Source organism: Strongylocentrotus purpuratus, unplaced genomic scaffold (genome assembly GCF_000002235.5).
Source record: "Strongylocentrotus purpuratus isolate Spur 01 unplaced genomic scaffold, Spur_5.0 spur5_scaffold_21, whole genome shotgun sequence".
Taxonomy (NCBI): Eukaryota; Metazoa; Echinodermata; class Echinoidea; order Camarodonta; family Strongylocentrotidae; genus Strongylocentrotus; species Strongylocentrotus purpuratus.
Window position 1 is genome coordinate 41,496,333 of NW_022145607.1, and position 23,552 is coordinate 41,519,884.

At 38.2% G+C, this 23,552-nt stretch overlaps 1 protein-coding gene and 1 long non-coding RNA gene across 3 annotated transcripts; both read right to left on the bottom strand.

The window, feature by feature from the left end:
* Positions 1-1,650: 1,650 nt before the first annotated feature.
* LOC584864 (sodium/myo-inositol cotransporter 2-like) lies at positions 1,651-23,376 on the bottom strand. Its single transcript, XM_030994402.1, has 15 exons — positions 23,293-23,376; positions 21,899-21,970; positions 21,404-21,508; positions 19,498-19,557; positions 18,604-18,708; positions 18,117-18,222; positions 17,400-17,480; positions 15,527-15,744; positions 13,574-13,709; positions 12,645-12,752; positions 5,170-5,335; positions 4,459-4,630; positions 3,913-4,125; positions 3,192-3,342; positions 1,651-1,895 (listed from the first exon to the last, which is right to left on the bottom strand). The coding sequence occupies exons 1-15, from the start codon at positions 23,374-23,376 to the stop codon at positions 1,651-1,653; spliced, it is 2,022 nt and encodes a 673-aa protein (XP_030850262.1).
* Positions 7,516-10,631, bottom strand: LOC115928094. Of its 2 annotated transcripts, XR_004065872.1 has the most exons (4): positions 10,356-10,631; positions 8,799-8,892; positions 8,232-8,371; positions 7,516-7,680 (listed from the first exon to the last, which is right to left on the bottom strand). It is a non-coding gene; the product is annotated as an uncharacterized LOC115928094 (long non-coding RNA). The 2 variants fall into 2 exon arrangements; XR_004065871.1 differs by lacking the exon at positions 10,356-10,631 and having other exon boundaries at positions 8,799-8,969.
* Positions 23,377-23,552: the final 176 nt, after the last annotated feature.

Below are 23,552 nucleotides of genomic sequence, written 5' to 3' on the forward strand. Positions count from 1 at the left end.
TTTATTGTCATATTTCCAATATCAGAGCACCAAGAGCGATCATTTTCTTTGACTATTTTTTTAAAACTGTCATAAAAAGAATGAGAATGCTACCAAATTATTTGTCGCATTGTACTATAACTAAACCTTCACTTTGAAGATAAAGACCAGTTCTGGTCATGCGATTGCATTGTGAAAGAAACGTTGTGGAATCAATCAGAAAAGGTTGATCATCTGGCATATAAGTATTGGTGTGTACTGCAAGGTTCTGGAATCATAAAACTGATAGGAAATTTGGCCCAGTCTTGGTTAAGTTGCAAGCACTGTACACAGAAAGATGTATATGGGACTACGCGATATATATCCAGGCCGGATAGATATGATAATTTACCAAATAATTATATCAATTAGTAGGCGGTTTCCCGGCAAAATTTGTATCATCACGTATTAGTCAAACATATTCTTTCACATGATCGGTAACAAGAGCTTACATTTTTATTTTTGGGAGGGGGGGGGGGGCGTTTCCAAAACTGGTCTATATCTTTAAGACCAACGTTCGCATACCATACGAGCACTGCTCTCATGAATATTCAGCATAGGTCGTAGTTCATTTGCCATGATTGCTGGCCAACAAACTCAAAACAGTTTTTGGTTTTAAATGATATTTTATTTCCTTCCTCATGAATTCACATTACAAGAAATTATCACAATACGTCATACAGAACAAGATCTTCGATACAAGACACTTCATAAATTACATCAATCATTGAACAATGAACATAGAAAAATCTCAAACTATCCATGATGTACATTTTTCCTTCATATAACAGATCATAGGGGGTAGGGGGCAGTTCCCACACATAAAAAACAAAGAAAATGCAATAAATTATCAATAATTCATTGCATTTTACCCCGGTTCCCAACATATCAAAATCCTCTGTACGGCCATGCATTATGGCTCAAGGAATGGGAACACAGAATATTTTTGTATGTTGGGAACCGGGGGAAATTCAATGAATTATTGATAATTTATTGCATTTTCTTTGTTTTTTATTTGTAGGAACTGCCCCCTACCCTAGCCCCCGACGGCGTCATTTTTTTCTGCGGCACAGATTTGGGTTTTTTTTTTTAAAAAGAGGTCTTGATTTAACCCTAACCCTAACCCTAACCCTAAACTTTCCCTTGGCTCAACACGCACCTAACCCCAATCTGTGCCGCAGAAAAAAATAACACCCCCCGCCACATACAGTCGTGGTTCAGTGGCAAAGCAATGGCCTCGTAAGTGTGAGGCCTCAGGATCAAAACCGTGTCGATGTGCTACATTAGTGCCCTTTTGTGGGGCATTAATCCTCATTATTGTCATTTATGACTTAAGGGCGTAGGTCCCCTAGTTAATAAGCATAGAAGCATACACATGCTTTAGCAGTCACGCAAAACAAAAACTGGCAAATTATTATTCAATAACACCTGAGAATGTATACTATTATCTAGATCTATTACGAATAAATCATTGTCAAAATAATTCCATAAATCGGGGTAAAAAAAAATATTCCAACTTTATGAGCGACAGTGTAGTTGTTGGAATCTTAGAAGTGACGTATGGGACAAAACCGTTTGGACTTCCGCATACACGAATACACTACAGCCAAAGAGGATAAATAATGTGATATCTTAAATCCAATCGACAGAGAAGTAGGTGTAGAGAAAGACGGACACCCCCAGGAGAATGACCATGTTGATGTGGATGAACCTCTTTGCGCGTGGATCCTGCTCAATCGACGTTGTAATCTTACGTACGCGTTTCTCCTCCGCGCGCGCTTTTCGCTGACCCTCTTCGCTGTCGTCCCCGTAGCCGCAGAACCATGTCACAGCCCGGTAGCAGCCACTCTTCCTTTCTGAGATCTTATATGGCGGATCTGTTTTTAAAATAGAGAGAACTCAAGGAAACAATATCACTTTGTTTGTAATCATCATCCTGACGTAATTCCATGAATGTAAACGATTAGGACAAGGATGAGAAGAAAGAAAAATCAAAGGTTTGGGTTGCATCTTCAAAAAGAACTGTTTTTTCTGGATAAAAGGGTCATTTGTAGAAGGGACTTTAAATGCAGGTTTTCCAAGCAAATGGTAATTACCTTGGTGTGAACTGATATTTTTTCACATCAGCCCTTCTTGAATAATGAATATTAAATGATACCTTAGTCCTATATACACCGAGTATTATTATAATTGCCTTATTTCACAAATGGCGTTTTTTCGATTGCGTTGTTACGGCACTAACTTAGCACCATTCACGTTGCGATGATGATTGTTTCAATCTCACATAAACGCGTCAAAGACAGCTTCACTAACTGATAACTGCTTCTAAAGGGCTACCACTCAATTGACGTCTTTCGGATGGCGACGTTAAAGGTCGGTCTCCCCAAAACATATCTGATTGATAAACGTCTGTAAAAACCCAATTACACACACACACGTCTCATGTGCAATCTGCATTAAGCCAAATGCACACTTCTTATACCATCTGAGAACGATCCGATTTTGAGTGAATTTACACAGCATTTCATCTGAATATTCAAATAAATAAGATCGTAATTATGGAGGATCTGAACAGTCTTTATGATTAATACGTCTAGATGTTAGTATTCTTCTCATAATATTTAGAAGGTTGTGTTTATTTAGTTCCCCATATCTAATATAATTGCCATTTTCTTCGAAATCCAACCGAAGCAGGATAGTATATAGTATAAAGCTTTAGGCATAGATTACATAATAATAATAATCTTTTAAAGTCCACGTATATAGTATAAAGCTTTAGGCATAGATTACATAATAATAATAATCTTTTAAAGTTCACTCCAAATGTTATTAAACCGAAAATGGAAATTCTTTTTGCCCAATTTATCGTGAGCCCGGCAGCCACTGAGCAGCGCCAGATCGACGTTGCTCTATGAACATGACGGACAAAAAAAGAGGGCAAAATATACAGTTCCTCATTCTACCCTCAACAATAATAGACAAAGGAACATCCCTTCACTGCTATTATGTAAAAATGTGTAGAACAGGTGTCACATGCATATTCACTGTTGTACACATTTTTACATAATAGCAGAGAAGGGATGTTTCTTTGTCTACCACAGTAATTGTTGAGGGTAGAATGAGGAACTGTATATTTTGTCCTCTTTCTTTGTCCGTCATGTTCATAGTGATACCTTTCACAATGTCAGTAGACTCTTCCTTGTCGTCGAGTTCGATGTCGTCAGTTTCAACCGCCTCATCGTCATCCTCTTCAGTATCGTTGAACTCTGCCTCATCTGATCGCTTAGCCTTGCTAAACCGCGTCCAGAATGTAGTCCGGATGAGCTGAACAAACAAAGGTATATATACTTATGAATGAATACCGCGGTTTATTTCAGCAGTATATGGTACATTGCCTGTTATTAACTCTGCCCTCCAAAAATGCGGGTACACCTGTAATCAGAACTGATTTTTCACAAGCACCAACATTCTATTTTTCAGGCAGATTTGTGGTACTGCAACAATTTGGTATCGGACTGAAGAGTAGACATCATTGGTCAAGTTTACACCAAAGCATTTCAGGAGGCAGTCATGCCTGAAAAGGGGCAAACTAGACCCCCCCCCCCTCCCCTTATTAAAAAAAAAATCCATAACAACCCCATTGACTATTGTTTGTACTGACCAATATTCCACAATGATTGTCTATACATGTAAGTACAGCCAACAAGCATTCGTTTACTCATGCAGAAAACAATTATTCTCATCTAAGAAGCTTATCATAATGGGGACACCACCATGCTTTAGTTTTTTATTTTCATGTTATTGTTTATTCTATGCTTTTGCGTTACTATTACAAACCAAATTCATCACAGAGTTTTCGAAAATGCAACATCAAGGTTGACCCAAGTAATTTACCCTTTCAGGTGGGGGAGGTTCGGTTAGGAGGCTGACGGTTATGTCAACCGTAAACACAACCGCAAACAGGATCATATTGAAGTAGAAGTAATGAAGCTTGAGGATATGTGGCCGGTTATCCTCTTCCCAACAAACCGGTGCAGGCCAGATGAAATCCAGTATAAGCCGGGTGAAACCGGTGAACGCCCCCGCGACCAGCCCCCAGAACGTACCCTGTAAATGTCGGGAAAGGAAAACGATTTGAGAACTAAAGTAATAGTGCTAACGAATGAAGACATACGTTGGATTTCTGGTATAATTTTTCTCCGTGATAAATGGGAATAACTTTTGCCAATAACATTGATTATCTAAGCTAAGCCTTATGAAAGCTGCAAATGGACGGGCAAGATAAGATTTCGACTAAATTCTTTTACGTAAAAAATAATAATTTAATTTGTAATTTGCATATTCATCACGCCTTTGTCTCAACGGACAGCATATTGAACCGTCTGAAACAGTTACATTTACTCTAGTACTCTCTTTACTTTTCTAATATATACACGCTACCTGTTCGTTCGCTCTGGGCCAGAGGATGGCGAGTAGATACACCGCACAGACACTGGGCGTAATTCTTCCGGCTATCCGGGTGAAGTAACGGTTCAATCCGTCACCGCCTTGCAGCACCTCAATAGCCGGTATCCACAGCACACTTAGAACCGTCATGACAAGCACTATCACTCTATGGAACCGAATTGAATATAATACCTGATAGTCATCAACTAAGAGGTAACATGAAATATAAGAAAGTGGAAGTGTCGTGATAGGCCTATAGTGATTCGTTCACTTGGTTTTCACTGATTTAGGGTTCGAAATAATATCAGCCTGCTAGGAACTAACGTCCTTTAGCGAGGCATTAATCCACATTTGCTACTCTCAACCCAGGTGTAAATGGGTCCCTAGCAAATGATGGGGTAGTGATAATTGCAGGGCCCTCGGGAAGAACAGCACTGCTAAAAAAAGATAATTATTATATTATAAGGAAATAAGAACATTAGTATCGGAGCAGCTGGGGGCTTCAGATTTGAGCATTATGGACGTATAGGCACGACAGGAGCGTTTTAAATGATTATAGTGTATAGCTAGGGGTGCTGAAACATGAAGGTGTCGGAATATGGGCCATTGAAACAAGAGAGTTTCGGGAAATGTGTAGCTATGGAAATGTCGAAAAACTCATAAATCATATAAATTTGGGAAAACATTTGTAAACTGTTAACCCACCTGCCAACGATCATCATCTCTTTGACGGAAGGATCTTTCTTTGAGTATTTCTTTCTGAAGTAGTTCCAGATGTCGACGGTAAAGAGTGTGCTGATACTGTTAAAGAATGAAGTCAAGCTACTGACAATAGCTGCCAGCATCACAGCTAGCATGACCCCACGAAGACCTAGGTCACATGAAGGAGAAAAAGGTCAAACAAGCATTGCTGAAGTTCATATGGTTTATTATTAACCGTATCAGACATCTGAGCAGGGCAATTTTTAAATGGTATTGCCCTCAAGGTTTTGATGGATAAGTCAACAAAATTACAATAAGTTAGTCCGCGCAGAAAAGTCAATGGGATTTTGTGTGTAATTTGGCGGGCAATATAGGTTATATAGAAAACCAATGCGCAAATATTTTACCCCGCTCAGAAGAGTCAATGGGATTTGTGTGTAATTTGGCGGGCAATATAGGTTATACCAGGCCCCCCAAGCTCCGCCATTTTGTCCGGATCCATTAGAAGCCAAAATAAGCCCCCTTGCATAATTCATGAGCCCTATGAATTATGCATTCTGAAGGATGCTCCCCACGAAACGTGTACTGGAATGATGTTCACTACATGGTAAAAGACAATACGCGTATCAGCGTAATTAGAGAGGTCAAATAATCTACTGTACGGAATTATGGGTAATTTATTCATCACGCTGCGCGCTAGCAACGCAAGTGATTCAGCGAATCAGTGTAGATTATTCTGATGCGATCACCGTTAGGTGAAATACGCGCTCGAACTTGTATTATCGATCATTAGTATAACAGCTGGTGTACCCAGAATGCATCGGGAAGTGGACCTCTCGTTGTTGTGTTGTTGTTGTTTTTTAATATGGGGGAGTGGCCTTAACTTCATTGAATAAGAAATACTGATCCGATCTTATTCCCTTTTTAGTCTATCAATAACTGGGTCTGTTTTTGTTTTATTAACTCAAACATGCTATAAGCCATATAACAACACATTCTCTGGCTATGATTATACATTTTAAATATGCTAATGTATAAAGTGTCCTTATTTTATACAAACAAATTATGTGGCAAAGAGGATGGTTTTTCTCCACCCACTCTCATCGTACCTTAATGATTCCCTTTCTCTCTCTTTCTCTGTCTTTCGTAAATTATCTTCTGCAACTAACGGTTTGTTGTCTTGACTGAACAACCTGTTGCAGTTCCTTTCTGTCTCACTTTCAGTCGTAATACCATTCATTTACATTTACTCGTTATCAACTACGATCAACCATTGATCCATATTCACTCCATTACTGTCCACATTTCACTTGGATTATCTTCACTTTTCCTTTTTGCAGCCTTTGCAGGAGCTTTGAACATTTTTAATGTAGAGACCAGAGAGATCGGAAAATATGTTAATAATTTTATTCGAATTGAAAACGGAAAGTGAAACATTGTTTTTCAACATCTTGACATATTTTTTGTTTAAAGACAATGGAATTTAACACTGGAAATTTTGAATTGGGGCGCCCCCCCCCCCCCCTCCAAAAAAAAAAAACATAAAAAAAAAAACCCAGAAGTGGTACCAGGGTTAGTTAGTTGGGAGGCCCATGTCCTTTATAATTTTATTTTTAGGAATAGTTTTCTCTTTGTTATCAATTTGACATTGGTATACCGTTAATTTCACTGGGAAAACCAACCCCTTCCCTTACACATCAATACTGCCATTACTTCTAGCAACAGTAATTCTATAATTCAAAACGTTTTCATTTTCTAAATCCTTCTAATATATACATATAACAAATATAATATTGTTTACACTTTTGCAACCTGTTACATGGTCCATTTAGAAACAGCACCAGGAAGAGGATAACAAGCCCCCCCCCCCCCCCCCCTGTTTTCTTAAGCTAGGAAGTATCAAAACATGATTCTATTAAAATTAGCAGTTTGGATACAACAGGCAATGATGATTAGCAGTTTCCATATTTAGTGCATTTAGAGGGTTGTCTTTCAAACCTTCTTACATACAATACTTGAAGCAGCAATAATGTAATAATCTACAAAACTTCAAATACAGAAGTCCATAGACTGAGGTAAATGAATTTCAACATGTATAATTATAATTAAAATATCATTGATTGATTCAATCTTTGATATAGACTGATAGATCTTTATCACTCAAATTTCAAGGAAATTTCTTTCTGCCCAGCACTCAGTTTCATCCTATAAGATGGTAGTTGACATTGTTAAAATGTCATTAATGTTTATTCATTGATGATTAGTTTAATTATTTGAAAGTTGACAAGATGATAAATTCATTAGCTTTTTTTAAATGTGGTATTCTACAAACATATAGTACAAATAATAAATAAATAGTATGTAAATATTCAAGTTTAAACCCATCTCTACTGTCCTCTTTCATTATATGAGGGTGGCATCTTTAAGAGGTAGTCCCATGTAGATGTCTTCTGCATTCATCGATGAATTTGTAGGCTAGTTTTCAGAAGAAAGGGCTGTGATGATAACCCAAGTCTGTTGAATGGAAAAATGAAATAAGATACAGTGTATAAGAAAATAAACAACAACTAATAACATACACCCTGATACCTGCTCTGACAAAAAGAGGAAGGACTAATATTCACTTGGGGTTCTAGTGGGAAAACCGCAAATATATTTCCTACAAGACTAGTTACTGACCACATGTTAGATTATTTCTGATGATCCCATTAAGACAATAGGCCTGATGGAGCTTGGATCAGAAAAGTATGAAATAAGTAATACTGGTACGTGTACAATGTACTTGTAATGTAAACTCGTGGTCATAAATGAATAGTACTCGGTTTACATAAAATGACCAAACAACTTGGAACATGAGAATGTACAGGAAATAATGCTATTGAAACATACGTTATGTAGACTTATATTTCATGTATATTGACATTTTAGTTTTAATCTAAATCACAATTGTGATATTCAGTCAAATACTCTTTTACAAGTCAATGGACAATGAAAAATATAATTGTCAGATCTATAACTTTCTGCATGATAAATGTGTTCTACAGTAGTTTATTGGGGGTACCTACATGGTATATTAGCACACTTGCTTGTATGAAGTGCAGTAGGCCCACATCTCTAGATATGATTCTGTCAATATCTGTTCTTTATTCCTCTCCTGGGTTTGTAATCAGCATGCTTTCATCATCCACTGTAGAGAAGCATCATCCTACATAAGAGAAAGCAATGTAGGTACTTCAATTAAAAAGTGATAATAATAGATACATATCAACCATAATTCATCGTATAAACAGACTTTCGTTAATCTTATGTTGTGTTCTTCTTCATCTTCATTGCTCAAGAAGTGAAAGGACCACTTACAAAAAAAAAAGGAATGAGGGGTCCTGTGTATACCCTACATGTATGATCATTATCATTATTATGTAGTGCTTTGAATGTGCATTAGACATCGTTCTACACACAGGACCTCCTGTAAATAAGGACAAATCCCTTTGTAAACAAAGAAAGGGAAGAACTAGAATAAAATATTCCCTCCACTATACACACTTGAAACATACACTTAGTTCCATTTCCTTTTTAGTGAATTAATAGGTGGTGGTTTAATATTTGTGTGCTAAATATCCTGAAAATTTTACCTGCATGGGACTTTCAGCTTCATCTTGAAAATATAAGAAATGTTGTAATGTCTACTCATCATTTAACTCCTTCCAGCTCTTCATCAGTTTCCATCTGTTGGAACAAAAAGAAAACAAAATCAATACGACAATCAAGGCGTCCCTTTCTCCTTAACAAAATAAAAATAGATCTAGCATAAAAGCTATTTTTCATGTCATGGTTGGCCTTAATTTTAATATAGTGTGGAAATCAACATTCCAATTTAATGGACCACAGTACAAAGTAAAATCAAATGGAAGATTTAATGTGTGCCTCAAAAAGTGCTTTATATGGCCTATAAATATAAAGTAGTCTTAAGTAGAATTGGTTTATTAAGACAAGAAAAGTGGACTCCATAAGAAAACATAATTGTGGACAAGGGGTCTTCTCTTACACAAACAAATAGATTTATCAACATGAACTGCACAATTCAGAGAAGAAAAAAAAAATCTCTAATATATTAAAAGTAATAACAGGAGTCAGAAGCGTACGCAGGGGGGGGGGGGGGGGTAAACCCCCCTACCTTCAGTTTTTTTTTTTATATGTGTATGTTTTTCTGGAAACTACCCCCCCCCCCCCTTTTTTTTTAGTGTTGTTTTTGTTTTTGTTTTTTTTTAATACAAAAAAAATCCAAATGGATGACCTAACCCCCCCCCCCCCCATGCTTATTCAGTGGCTGGCTGAGTCGTTGCGAAATTTTTGGGCTGATTTCAAAATGTTAACCCCCCCCCCCCCCCTCCCCCTTGAAATAAATCCTGCGTACGCCACTGATAGGGGTCTAGATCTAGATCTAGTAGTAAGGTCAAGGTCTAGACTCTAAATGATAACTTGACAAGCATGCTGGACCCACACAAAATCTAATTATTAAATAAACAAATCCTAGTGTTGATGTTTTTTTAATACTTTTTATTAATAAGTTCCAGGTTTACATCTAAATGAAATAGGATTTGGAGTTGTTTGATTATCAATGGTCACAGATAATTTTGGTCTAGAATAAAGTTGACACGGATGCAACTGAGCGAACGGATGGCACTGATATTGATAAGTAAAGCCATCAGAGTCAACATCTACTAAAGATTTTAACAAGAATTAATCCACTTGGATTATCAAAAAAATCATGCTTCAGAGATTATTGTAAGGTGTAACGTTAAATCTAGATTTAAATTAAATCGATGATTGGTGAATTAGATTCATGATGACGATCAAATCTGAAATAAAACTTGATTAGAAAGTTTGATCTTGATGCAGATGACCCAGATGAGCACCGAAATTCCCCGGGGTGGGCCTGCCGGAACGGCCGGGCCCCTAACTGGAGTACTAGGGTGAAATGACGGTAAACCGCAGTCAAACTACTTCATGACGATGAAAATCAAAGTTCAATTTCAAGAGCAATAATTTCCTAGTCTTTTCCCCAAAAATCTGTTGAGAACGGTCTCACAATGTAACGAAATTACCGTAGATCACAAAGACTATTGCAGCTTTTTCAAAATTGATGACTAAATTCACTTAATCTACTCATATTTCAATCAATTACTCACCCATTCTCAATGAACTAAATCTTCTCAGTTTGTGCGAGTAGCCTGCGTCGTGCATAAATCTGCATAATTAAAGTGACGCAATGAGGTCAAATATATTATCCGGTTTCTTAAACGATACTATCGATAAAATACATATTCATGAGGCTCATATCCAATCAAAAAGCCGCCTCGGGTGCTTATTTTGTCTTCAAATGATCCAAAAGAGGCGGAGCCTAATCACATTCGTCTGCATGGTTTCCGCGCGTGCTGCTTTCCGTCTAGTAATTATATTTAAACGTCTTTGGGTTATACAGTAAGTCAATGGACAAATATTTTAGCCCGCTCTGAAAAGTCAATGGCAAAATGCGTGTTAAACTAGTGCGCAATAATGTAGTGCCAGTTGTAATTTACATCGCGCATCAGCTATTGTAATTTACATCGCGCATCGTGTATTAGAAAATGCGCACTTTGCGCGAACTCCATTGTGACGTAACAATCACACCCTAGGCAAACTGTTTGCAGTGTATCGGAAATCTGTCAAACACTGGATGAACAGTGCTGGTTTGACAATGTTTTTGCAACTTCTAATGCTAGGAAACCCTGTGTAGCCTACATAATTTAAGAGTATAAGATAGTAAGAGTTTCTTGTTTGCTCTAGATGTCTGATGTGGTTAATAATAGTAATATTGACTGCCTAATTCAGGGCAATACGACTTGTCATATATCACCCTCACCTTCGGTTCGGGCGATATATGTCGTATTGCCCAGAAGGCAGTCAATATTACTTAAATAGCAAACCTCAAATGATCTGACGATTTTGTTCTGGACAAATATATATTTGGGGTAACCCCATCAGGTGCAAATAAATAGTGATACAGTTTTATTCGGGGTTTAGACGTTTAATTACGTCAGATGAGCATTATTATACCCTATTTGTGACACTGGCAGGTCACTAATTGGCGTGAGGTCCAGGGGGCGGAGCCCCCAGAAGCTCAGGGGTTTTAGGCATTTTATAATGGTCAGATAAACATATTTTGATACCTTTTTTATGACACTGGCAGGACACTGATTGGGGTGAGGACCAGGGGGCGGAGCCCCCGGGAGCTCAGGGGATTTAGGCATTAAATTACCGTCAGATGAGCATTGGGGTGCCTGATTTCGGGCCCTAGGTGAAATATAAGGGGCGGAGCCCCCGGAAGCTCAGGGGTTGTAAGGCATTTAATCACGGTCAGATGAGCAATTTTTTTTTACCTCGGAAATTAGAAAATTACGACGTCGTTCAGTGGCTTAGAAGGGGGAAGGAAAACTTTTTTTTTGTTGCTTTCTTTAGCACAAAAAAAAAAAAAAAAAAATCTTTCCCCTTTATTTTCCTTATTTTCTTCCCTTTTTTTTCGTTCCTTCTTTTTTTGCCAGGGGGGGGGGGACCGCCCCCACCCCCTGGATCCGCCACTGCATTCATGTAAACACACAACAAAACAAAAACATTCCCAAAACAACATATTAAAACAACAAGAAGGAACAAAATTCCCAACAAGAGGTTACTTTGGGGCTGATCACCTTAACTGGGAATTCTGCATCAGTTACCATTTTGCTAGCATTAAACAATACTAAGCACGCGGGTAGCAAAATGCGAGCGCCAATATGAACTAGTCCGCTTATTACAGTTGGGTTCCAGGACTACACCCCATGATAATTTGGGATTGTAAAGTGATTTTGTAGTAACGCAACTAGTTATTTTTACATTCTTATATTTTTGGTGTCGTTCTTATTTGATTCATCTTATCAAAGACAAGAAGCATGAAAGCAAGCTAGCATCTATATATATTGTTGACCACTTTTAAACGGAGTAGCCGGAGAACCGGGGATATTGTGAAATAGCCCCATCGTGGGAGAAGGTGGCGTGTATGGTGCGCCATTTGACCGATAACCCCGATAAACACTGTTTTATCGCCGATAAACAAGGTTTATCGAGCGAAAAACATCGTTTATCGTGAGAAACTCTGTATATCGACTGACAGTTTCTCTCGATAAACACTGTTTATCGACGATAAACAATATTTTTCGGCGATAAAGATTGTTTATCGAAACTATGTTTATTGACTTATAAACATAGTTTATCGCTCGCCATTTGCTAAATAATTCAGATAAACAATGTTTATCAACGATAAACAGTGTTTTTCGCTCGATAAACCTTGTTTTTCGCTCGATAAACCTTGTTTATCGGCGATAAACAGTGTTTATCGGGGTTATTGGTCAAGTAGCGCGCCGTAGCTGACAATAAAAAGACCATCTCCAAAACGGAAGACCTACCATTTGGCATGACACCGAGTACTAGTGAAGGGAATGCCATGTTGGTACATCCCCGGGGATTCCCGCATGCTGCCATGCAAGCCTCTGCTGATGCACATGCTACAATATCTAAAGACAAAAGAAAGATGAAACATGAACATGTTAGGTAGTGTACGAAGCTATACTCTCATGAATACATTTTTTCTCTTTTTTTTGTATAAGGTATTATTAAAATAACGACCAAACGACCAACAAACATACAAAGTACATGTGTACAAAGAAAGGGAAGATGTGAGCAAAATAAAAGGAATCGATATAAGAACTCCACAATACTCGTTCATGTATGAGATAATGGGAAACCAATGTCCAAATAGTTTGGAACTTGCTCATAATTATCGTTTTCATCATTATCCTACCGGCGAACAAGACACTGGATTATCATATAATGCTAGGGTTGTTTTTACTAATATTATTACTAACATCATCACGAACGAATAAATTTATAAATTTGTTACCATTTCTTAAACAACATATCAAACATATTTACAGGGTATACCAAAAGTATATGGTAATGGGAGACAACTGAATATCCGAAATGGCTAATGAAAATGTGGTTCCTAAGACGTCATAATACTTGCGGTGTATTTCAACGCTACCTAAAATGGATGATGATCGATGATTGTTTTACCTGACTGCTAAGAAAGCATGTAATGCTTGTAAGTAATGACCCAGTGGACTGACGGCTTTAAGTGCTCTCCGAGGGACTTGGTAATGAGGATTAATGTCTAACCAAAGGGTACGAGCGCATTAACTTGGTATCGAATGCGAGACCTGTCGGTTACGAAACCACTGCTCTACCACTAAGCCGTCGCGTCTCCTCTAAATAAAGTACGTCATCATGAGCATTATGAATATCATTAAATCCCCGAATTTCCATCATGTGAGTTTACCTGTGAAGAGCACCCTTGATATCATACCAGGAATGACGATCATGAAGAGGGGTAAGATCTTGATGTAACCAGCAAAGATACAACCCCCTTGTGCGTGTGAAAGACTCTTGGCCGAGAGAGTGCGCTGTACCATCACCTGTTCGAAGACGCAGTAGTTTAATTAGGTTTTTGTAGTAAGTTCATACTCGACACATATAGAATTATGAAAAAACGTGATTGTTCTGTTGCCATGTTCATATAGAGTTGGCAAAAATCATCATAATTTAGCTCTTTTACCATCCGTTCAAGAACAATAAGAGTTATATGTAGACTTATATATGTAGATTTTAATGCAGACTCCCCGTCACTCTTTTAATTTTAATGTTTTACTTTGTTTTTGTTTTGTTTTGTTTTCATGAGATTTGTCTTTGTCGTTTCGTTTAAGCTACATTGATAATATTGCAAATGGCCCATTTATAAACCAGGAATTTCTTATTGAGGTTGTGAGCTTTGCGACTGCGTATATGGGTTTTCTAGTGAGTAGTGACGTTCGGAGACGCAAAGTGGATACAGAATCACACAGCAGAGCGATCACTGCTTATTTGAGCAAAGATAACTCTCTTCTGTGTTTCGGCTGACGTCATTTACTTTGTCGCGTGTTGAGAGCAATAAGGGAATCAACTCATATACTTTAACGAAGTGTTAAAGCCATTTCGGCTCCAATGTGTAATCATGCGCAAAAGTTTGTGCTTATCCCATTCCCTCCCCCCCCCCCCCCCCCCCCCCCCCCCCCCCACTCCGGGAACGGAGGGGCCACATTCATGTTCCCAAAAATATCCGGTATATAAAGAGGTACTTTTCACGCAGCAAAGTCCGGCTCGTAACACACCCAAAATCGGCCAGTATTGACTTTACACACCGGACTTAGGGGGGGGGGGGGGGGGGGGGGGGGGGGGTGTTTTCAAAAGAAAGGAACATGCACACGGGAACCCTAAATAACACTGAGCGGGGGTGCTGGATCTCATTAAAGGAAATTCAACCTTAAATTGCAAATTGATCCCCAAAAATTTTAGAAGCAGATTTGTGAAAGTTTGAACGAAGTTGGACCAACTATAACAATATTATGATATTTTAAAAGTTGTAATCACTATGAGTATGCTGTGGTCACTTTACCCAAAAGTAGCCTGCTCGGCGGCCGAACGGCGAGTTTTTAACCAATTCTGCCTGGGGGCTGCCCGGCCACCGAACGGCGGCCGCCCAAGCTCGTCTTAGGGCATCGCTCGGTCGCCGCTGAAGTTTGAGCGCGAAGTTAAAATTTGGGCGGCGCCTTCTCATTTTTCACTCGCCGCCCAAAATACCCTCGGTGCCTGGGCGGTCGCCGCCCGCGCACCGACCTAATTGCTGGGCGATGCTTAATTCCAGGAGCGACCAAGCAGGCTACTGATCGGTCGGTCGCTGCTCTGATTTGTGACCATAGCTTTAAGGGGTTTCAAATTAGCCGAATCGGTAATGTCGATCACCTGGTCAATGTAACGTAGTGGCGGATATAACTCTCCCATGTTGTTCTTCTCTTTGTAGAAGACCTAATATAATTATGCTACCAATAATATATTATGGGTGCTACCCAAAGGGAGAAGGTGCTTAGGAGAAAATCAGAGTTTAATTATATTTTTGTGCAAGACAAATGGGAGAGTTGTCCGGGATTACGTCACAATCCGCTGACCAAATTACAAATTTGAGATTCGCATAAATGTAATTTTTTTTTTTAATTTCAAACATTCATAATTATTTTGTATTTGTTATCATTGCTCAGTTTTTTTTTCAAGTTTTCACCATTCCGTTTCTCTTATTTTCTACTTTCATACAAATGAACTTATAACAATGGTTTGACCAGGGGGGTGTTTTAACTCACATACCCTGGTTTGACTGGACTTTAACTTGGCCTCGTATGAAATGAATGTATTTTTAGATTACCTGTTCAGCGCAGAAGTAGGTGATGGATGTCATGCTTTGTCCGATTAAAAAACCGATCCAAGGAAAATCCGAGTTGTAAGGATCTGCACTCCGTAACATGTGGAAAGCCTCGGGTTTCGGATAACCGCATGTGTAGTTCGGTGTGTTCAATGTATCGTTAGAGATCGCTTGAAAGTACTTGACCTTTAGCTCCTTGAGACCTCCGACCTTTATGTAACCTTAAATGAAATTGTCAACTTTTCTTTAAACAGGGCTTGGGCAAGAAACTTTAATTCAGTTATTCTCTGTAACGTTTATTAATATAAATTTACACTTGACGTAGGCTTCCATTCAGGGGCGGCGATCCGGGGGGACGGGGGGACACGTCCCCCCCCCCCCCTCGATTTTTTTAGGGGGGGGGGGTCGTCCCCCCTCAAAATTTGAAAAACTGCTAAAACAAAATGTATAGCAAATACTGGCTAAAGACTGCAACAAACTTTTAGGCTCTGGAAGCCCAAGAGTGCAGCGTTTAAACAAATAAAAATGCAAAAATCTTCTCGCATAATATCCTTCAAAATGTACAAGAAAATACCGAGAAAATGGAAGGGTGAAAAAGGTATATTACTGACGTTTATATTATAGTCTTGCTAAGGAATATAATATTTTAATACAACAAAACTTCAAAAACCTGTGAGGGGGGTAGTCAATTTCGTCACCTTCACCCCTCTCATTCACTATGCTCCTTCGCATTCGCGTACTGATGGGGCGGGGGGGGGGCTTTAGGGGCAGTTCCCCCCCCCCCCCCAAAAAAAAAAAATGAAATGAAATGAAATTCAAACGTGGTTTATTCCCACGCCAAAGTACGATACACTTTGCTTTGCTTTGCTCTACCTGATCGTAAATACTTTAAACCCCCCCCCCCTCCCCCTCACTTTAAAAAAACGTTCCCAGGGCCTGCGTAACATGGAAGAGTGGTGGTGATGCGGATTTGTTCTGCTCCTCCAACGTTTTTGCCCATTATGCCACTGCTCCCTCGTCCCTCGCATTTCGCCCCCCCCCCCCCGGTCATGAAAAGAAATCGCCGCCCCTGCTTCCATTATCAAATGTCTTTCAAACAGCCTAGGAACGTAATTTCTTGTCATGATCGGGAAAGGCGACTGAATCGTAAAGAAGGATTGGTCGAGGTTAAACGCCTGTAAGAGTAACTCCCCCCGGAACTCCCCTTCCCCCATCAGAATTTGCCTTTGTAGTGGGAAAAACCGTTGCAAAAAAGCACGATCCCTTTTAAAATTTCTTATGCACATGCAGTGATATTATCCATTCACTAATTTTTAAATTCACATAATATGTATACTCGATAAAATCATTATTATTCTAAAAAAACTTAAATAAATCTGTTATTGTTTATCTGACTTTTTATAAATTTTCTATGATATTTTTCTACTTCAATTTCTTCAAGATATTTGCTCTTCAGGTTGTATTTTTGTTTCTCTTTATAATCCTAAGATTTGATTTTGGTGTTGCACTGCACTCACATCGAAGAGACTAACACCAGAGATCTAGCTAGGCACCTGTACGACAACAGACTTCATAAATTACATTTCCACTATTGGCCAATACTTCGTCAGATATCGGCCAGTCTGATGTTAGTCCGGTGGTGTGACTGAGATTAATCTCAAATTATTTAATAGACCGGTGTACTAACATGGATGTTTCTTTCCTGGGACCTAGTGACGAGTTATCCCATTAACCTCTTATACATGAATGAACTAAAATACTAGGAATCTAGTCTACATATATTATTTGCTGCTATGTCAGGCAAGCTTTCAGGTTGTCAGGAACAACGTTCATTTATAAACTATGCATACGTATGACTTCAATGGATATTACTTACTGAGAACCATGAGGGTCATTCCACCCAGGATCATGATAAAGACTTGCACAGTGTCTGTATACATCACTGCCGCCAGCCCACCTGCATGAATTGTAATAATCGTGAATAGTGGTTTATAAAGTGAAGTTTAAAAGTTGGGATTTCATGATGTTTTCACAATGATACCCTACTAAATTGTTTAACCTTTGCCATATTACCCGAATTCGCTGGCGTACCAAAAGTACCGATCGGCGCAATCAATGGGAACAAATTAAGAGAAGGATTTCATCGAGCATGTCAACGCCTTTTGGGGGCTATGAAAATCCGGTTATGATCCGTATGTAATAGTATTATACTAGGAAATCGAAAATATTTACACGATCACCACGGCTTCTGAAGACTCAACCTAAAGGCAATTTCAATAAATGTGTGCGTCACCTTGTCAAACGTGCGAACATGACAAAGACGTATTACGTAAGCCCTCGAGTAGATTTTTTTCTCGAAAATAGTTGCGATCTTGTTTAATCCTAAAACCTCTTCTGAGCTAAAGAGTTAATTATAGTGTAAAAATGAAATATATATTTTGAAATCGATATGGTTTCGGGTGTTAATTTCTGGCATGCCATGGTTATCTCATAACCGACACATACCAAGCCTGATTTATACCATTCAAAATCGGGGATGGGGGGGGGGGGAGGGGGGGGGGGGGCGGAGAGAAGATCACATGACTTGACCCACCTGTGACCGTGAAGATGCCCACAAAGACCAGTAAACAGACAATCGAAACATACTGATTCCAGCCCAGGGCCTGCTGGATGAAAAGAGCCCCCGAATACAGATCGACCTGAAGGCATAGAAGAAAGGAGAAATAAGAGTTTGAAGGGGGTGTCAGATCATTAACAGGGAAACAGCAAAATGATTCGATTTCAATCCTTAATCTTTCGAATCCAAGTTGTTCTCAGCCTTTAAATCACTGTACATGGGTCAATGAATGTTTTGCCCCCCCCCCCCCCGACAAAAAAATGTTATCGCAATTATTGAAAGTGCATGTTTCCTCAATCAACGTTTAAATATCTCATGTATTGGCCAACTTTAAGATTGTCATATCGGGTTTGAAGGGGAAGCACGTACCCCCCACTACCACCCCCCTTTCCCTCCATCATTTGTCCACAACAGGTCATGTTCATGAACCTATCCAAAATAGTTCCAAAGAAATTCCTCTTACCGAGACTCTTGCTACGATGTAGACGAAGATGGACATGCAGGCCAGATAAACCCGAATCCTCCGTCCACCAAACCTCTTCATCATAAACTCAGGCAAAGTACAAACCTAGTTAACGGATAATGAAACAAAAGTTAAACTGTAAATTACTCAAAAAGGGTGTGCATATTAAAGATACTATGTCCCTTTTGCAGCCAACATCAAATTCTGTAAAACTTTGCAGGAATTATGAATATGTCATGTATGTTCCATCTGTGACATTTAAACATTAGCAGTGTCCTAATATTCAAATTATGCAAGGAATCCCGTTTTAACTTGCGAGACTTCACTGTCAGACACTATTGAGTGACTGACCGGCTTTTTTTTCTTCTTTGGTAATAACATACATAAAATTAGCTTTAAAGGGTAAGGGTAAAAATGCCGTTGGAATTTAACCTTTTCATTTGTTAGGCCTGCAAATGGGACATAGTACCTTTAAAGCTTTATTATTTTATGGAGGTATGAATTTCCTGTTTCTAAAATATTCGTCATACTGTACCCCAACCCTTGAATGATTCGAGTGACTCTCTTAAAAGCATGCCATCCACCTTCAACATTTACTCATACAGATGAAAAATAAACAGTTTTGTACAAAACAGTGGGTAGTTCATCAAATAGATAGTGAATTTTTCCTTTCCACTCAAAATCCCTTCTTTTATCACAAATCTCTTGATTGTTGATAATTTCGCCTCCTTCTTCTCTAATATTTTGAATGCAAATCTTGATAACACTTATTTAATGGACGAGAAGGACATTTTATTTTGTTTGGTGTAACATCAATGTATTTACGGATTCCCTAGTACAAGACGGATTAAAATGAACAATAAATGTATTTCAAGAAGCGTGCATGATTCTCACCCCTGATGCTATGTAGACTGGTATGAATAAATAACCCATCAGTTGGAGGAGACTCAGGGCCTGAAATTATTCAACGAGTAAATTTGTTATCATATGCATTCTTATATCATAATATCACTATGTAATTGAAAGTTTATTCATTTAAAGATCTAGCAAAAACGGAAAATGTGAATATATTACATTTTAGACACTGCTAGAATTTCCTAGAAAGACAAATTAGCCTGTACATGCATGGAAATCACAATGCTATACTGTATAGTAGCGATATTGCTAAAGTAAGGGTCCGCAAGTTCATTCTTATCAACTTGAGCATTAAATCAATTCAATTTGACACTGAATCTGTCTGAATGTGGTAAGGGTAATTAAGAGTGGAGCTAAATATTCAAATGCGTGAATAATATAAATTGCCTCTTCGTAGCAGAGGGGTTTGTACAAGCGTGTGAGTGTGACAGAGAGTGTAGAGCTGACAAGTCTTGAAGTATATACAGAATATAACTTTTATGAGAAACAATCTGAATGAAATCTAGACCCTGTCTTCAATACTGAATTTATATTCCATTCTTCTTGTGCATTTAAATCATACTTTTCAAAAAGTGAGCACAATAAAAATGGAAACTATGAAATACGAAATACTAAAATAAATGCCTTTCTTTGCTTGGCATTATTATCTTTTCATCCACAAGAATAGAGGAAACAAAAGTGTCAATTTATGACATGCACGCCTACTTTTATTTTCGTACCAAACAATGGAAATCGATTTATGAATCGTTTGTTCTATGATTAGGAAAGGTTTTATGGTGTACAATAGGCCATAGTTCATAGGCTAACTAGCTTAACTAAATATTGTTACTGTGAGCAGTGGCGTAGGGCATAGGTCCAGACATTGAGGGGGAGGGACATCGGTCTTAAAGGGATCCGGTAACTTTGTCTCAGTTTCTGAACCAAAATCCTGGATTTAGCTCATGCTGCAATGATAATTATAAACCTTTAGGTCAATCAGGAACCCCATGACTTTACAAGCCCATCGCTCGTCTGATTATCAAGATATTTATGATTGGAAATCGAAATCAAACCCGGTTTTCACAACACTACAGTCTATTGGGGGAAAACAAGTATGGTAAAACCGGTCACTCAAAGATTTTTACTTTTTTGAGGCACTTCATGATCATTTTGAAGAGCGATTTTTTTAGGGCTTCCATATTACACCATATCACAGACACTGATGACACGTAGGGCCGTGCATCTCAGATTTAACATTGTTAAACGATGCCTTTAAGAGGGGGATAAAATGCGAGAGGGAGAGTGTGACATACTGTTATTCATTTTCCATCATGATATTATCAGTGGTTTATCCAGAGGGAGGATCGATAATTGTTAGAAATGGATGCATCAATTTTACAACAATTTTAGTCTTCTTTGTTTTACATCAAAACTGTTCGGGAAGGGTCATGTGATTATTTTGTGAGAGTGTCGTGGTCGAGTGGTTTAAGGCGTTGACTGGAGATGCGAAGGTCGAGGGTTCGAATCCCGACACGACACTAATATCATTTGCACTTGCTGCTCTCCCCCAGGTGTTAAATGGGTACCCGATAGGATGCGACCGTCAATGTTGGTCAAACAGTTTTTGAGCGTCAAGTAACGCCTGGCTGGAATGCTCCACTGTGGAGATTGTGCACACAGTGTGTGCAGGCAAGCACTGAATCCGATGACCTGGGTAATATTATATTTATAAAGCGCTAATGGACATTTGTGATAAGCGCTATATAAAAACTAAATATTATTATTATTATTATTATTTTATTTTATTTACATGTATTTACTTTTTGGGGGTGTCTCAAAGCGGTCATTTTCATTGATCTTTCTATGGTTTATTTGCCTATTTCAAGCTTTAAGAATAGATACTTACATTCAATTCGAACGCACCCGGGGTTAAGCCACTCGCTGCCGCGTCCCCCGCCAAACCGACGAAATGTTCGCTGCCGATATTACTGCCAAAGATTGACGCTCCGACCTGTTTCAGGAAAATGAGCAACTCATCACTATTGATAACGTCCTTCTAATTTTCAACATTATATTTTGTATAAAGCTATGTTCCAAAGATTATGTATGTGTATATATAGATATGATTAAAGGGTGACTGAGGCTTAGGTAGCAAAGCCCAGAAGCATTATACAACCAATTCCACCACCCCATTGCCCCCCCCCCCCTCCCCTCCTGAAAAGAAATTGGATTAAAAAAATGAGAGATGAAGGCATAAGCATTTTTCAATAGCGGCATGTTACCGAATTGTGGAAATATTTACATAATATTTACAATAACAAAATATATATTCATGTTTCTGCCATTTTCTACCTAAAAAAATCAAATCAAACAAGGGAAATGTTTACGTTGGATAACTCACAGGCAGCCATGTCATAAACCTTCCGGCTAGAAAGTAGCCGTTAACAGTCCCTCTATTTGTCGTCACCAGCGCCTGCCAATTTAAATTTGAGAAAGAACAAAAATCTTAAATTTAGCATGATTTACGACGTACACTTATATGACATTATTTATCCAAATTTTTCATTCACAATGAAAAATATCTTGATGTTGACCATCGACTTAACTTTATGTCTGGTATTACTGGCATTATGAAATGGTCATATCAAATATATAATGCATTATTTAGATGAAATAAATGGGGAACCAAAGTTTGTCGTACGGTACATTTTGCACGCGATCACCCATTACGATTAATATGAAGTTCCATTCATTTGAGATACGCAACTAAATAACTAGGTTGTTTACTTCCAGGCATATACATGTACATGATTACTTAGCAGTCAGGTAAAACAATCATTGTTATCATGAATTATACAATCATCATCAATAAATTCTGTTGAATTTCAAAGTTCGGGCGGTGCTCGTGAATTTCAATTCAAATTGTTTTTTTAGATGATTTTGATCCAAATTTATGGCTTAAACCAAACTACTTCTTAGTCCATGTTTGTCTCTTTTGTGAGTGTCATAAACATTCCCAAAATAAGAATTGGACCTTTAACCTACCTTTTTAATAATATTACGTTGCTTTCCTCTTGTTTCAGAAATTTTCCATGGCCATCGTATTCCACTAAATCATTTAAACACCTATTGTCTAAGATCACTTATAGCAAAGTAAAACTTAGACCTTATACTAACTTTCTTTGTCATTATTTCGCTTTCGAACTACAGCTAATGCCCAGCGTCGGGTTTAGTTTTTAGTAGAATGCGGGCCCATGAGTTGGCCGTAACATACTTTTTGAAAAAAACCAAAACAAAAGCCAGTACACATATTTTAGTAAAAACGTGCCTTTTAGTGGCATCTAGTGGTCTAAACATACCATTCTACTTATACAGACAGGTTATGGGCGCATTCGGTCAGTAGCCGGGGGTCCGTTATGTACGATAATATTTTTAATTTGTTTAACTTCTTCTTTTTAACTATACCAAGTATATCGCAAAGTCGTATTACAATCGTAAAGTTGTACTTTAAATTGGTTATAACACATTTCAGTCGTTCGAGCCTCCGAGGAGTTTGTCGAATACAAGGAATATAATAAAAGGGGCAGATTATTTTTATTTTCAAAAGGAACACTTCCCATCGAAAGAAAATTGTGAGAAGCAAGCAAAAGTGGGGGTCAGCATTTTAATAAATGGTTTACAAACAAATTCTCTATATAAGCAAGAAATGGGTTATCTAATATTTTAGTTCTAAAATTCGAAGATGGTGGAACTATTTTCTTATGTGTAATTAGATTACAATATCAAAAATCTTACGTAGACTGCGGCACCGATGACTATCATAAAATAGCATACGATGGCTACGTAGTCCCATGCATTGAGAACCGCCACCTCAGCCATCGTATAAGAACGGCTTTGCACTCGGTCTTATATATATGGGGATCTGTATAAAATAGAATCGCATACATTGATACGCCATAAATAAGAAGATAAGATGATGAAGATAATAATAATAATTAAATTATTGAAAAATTTAAGAAGTCATGATAATAACTGTAAGCATCAGATCATATACA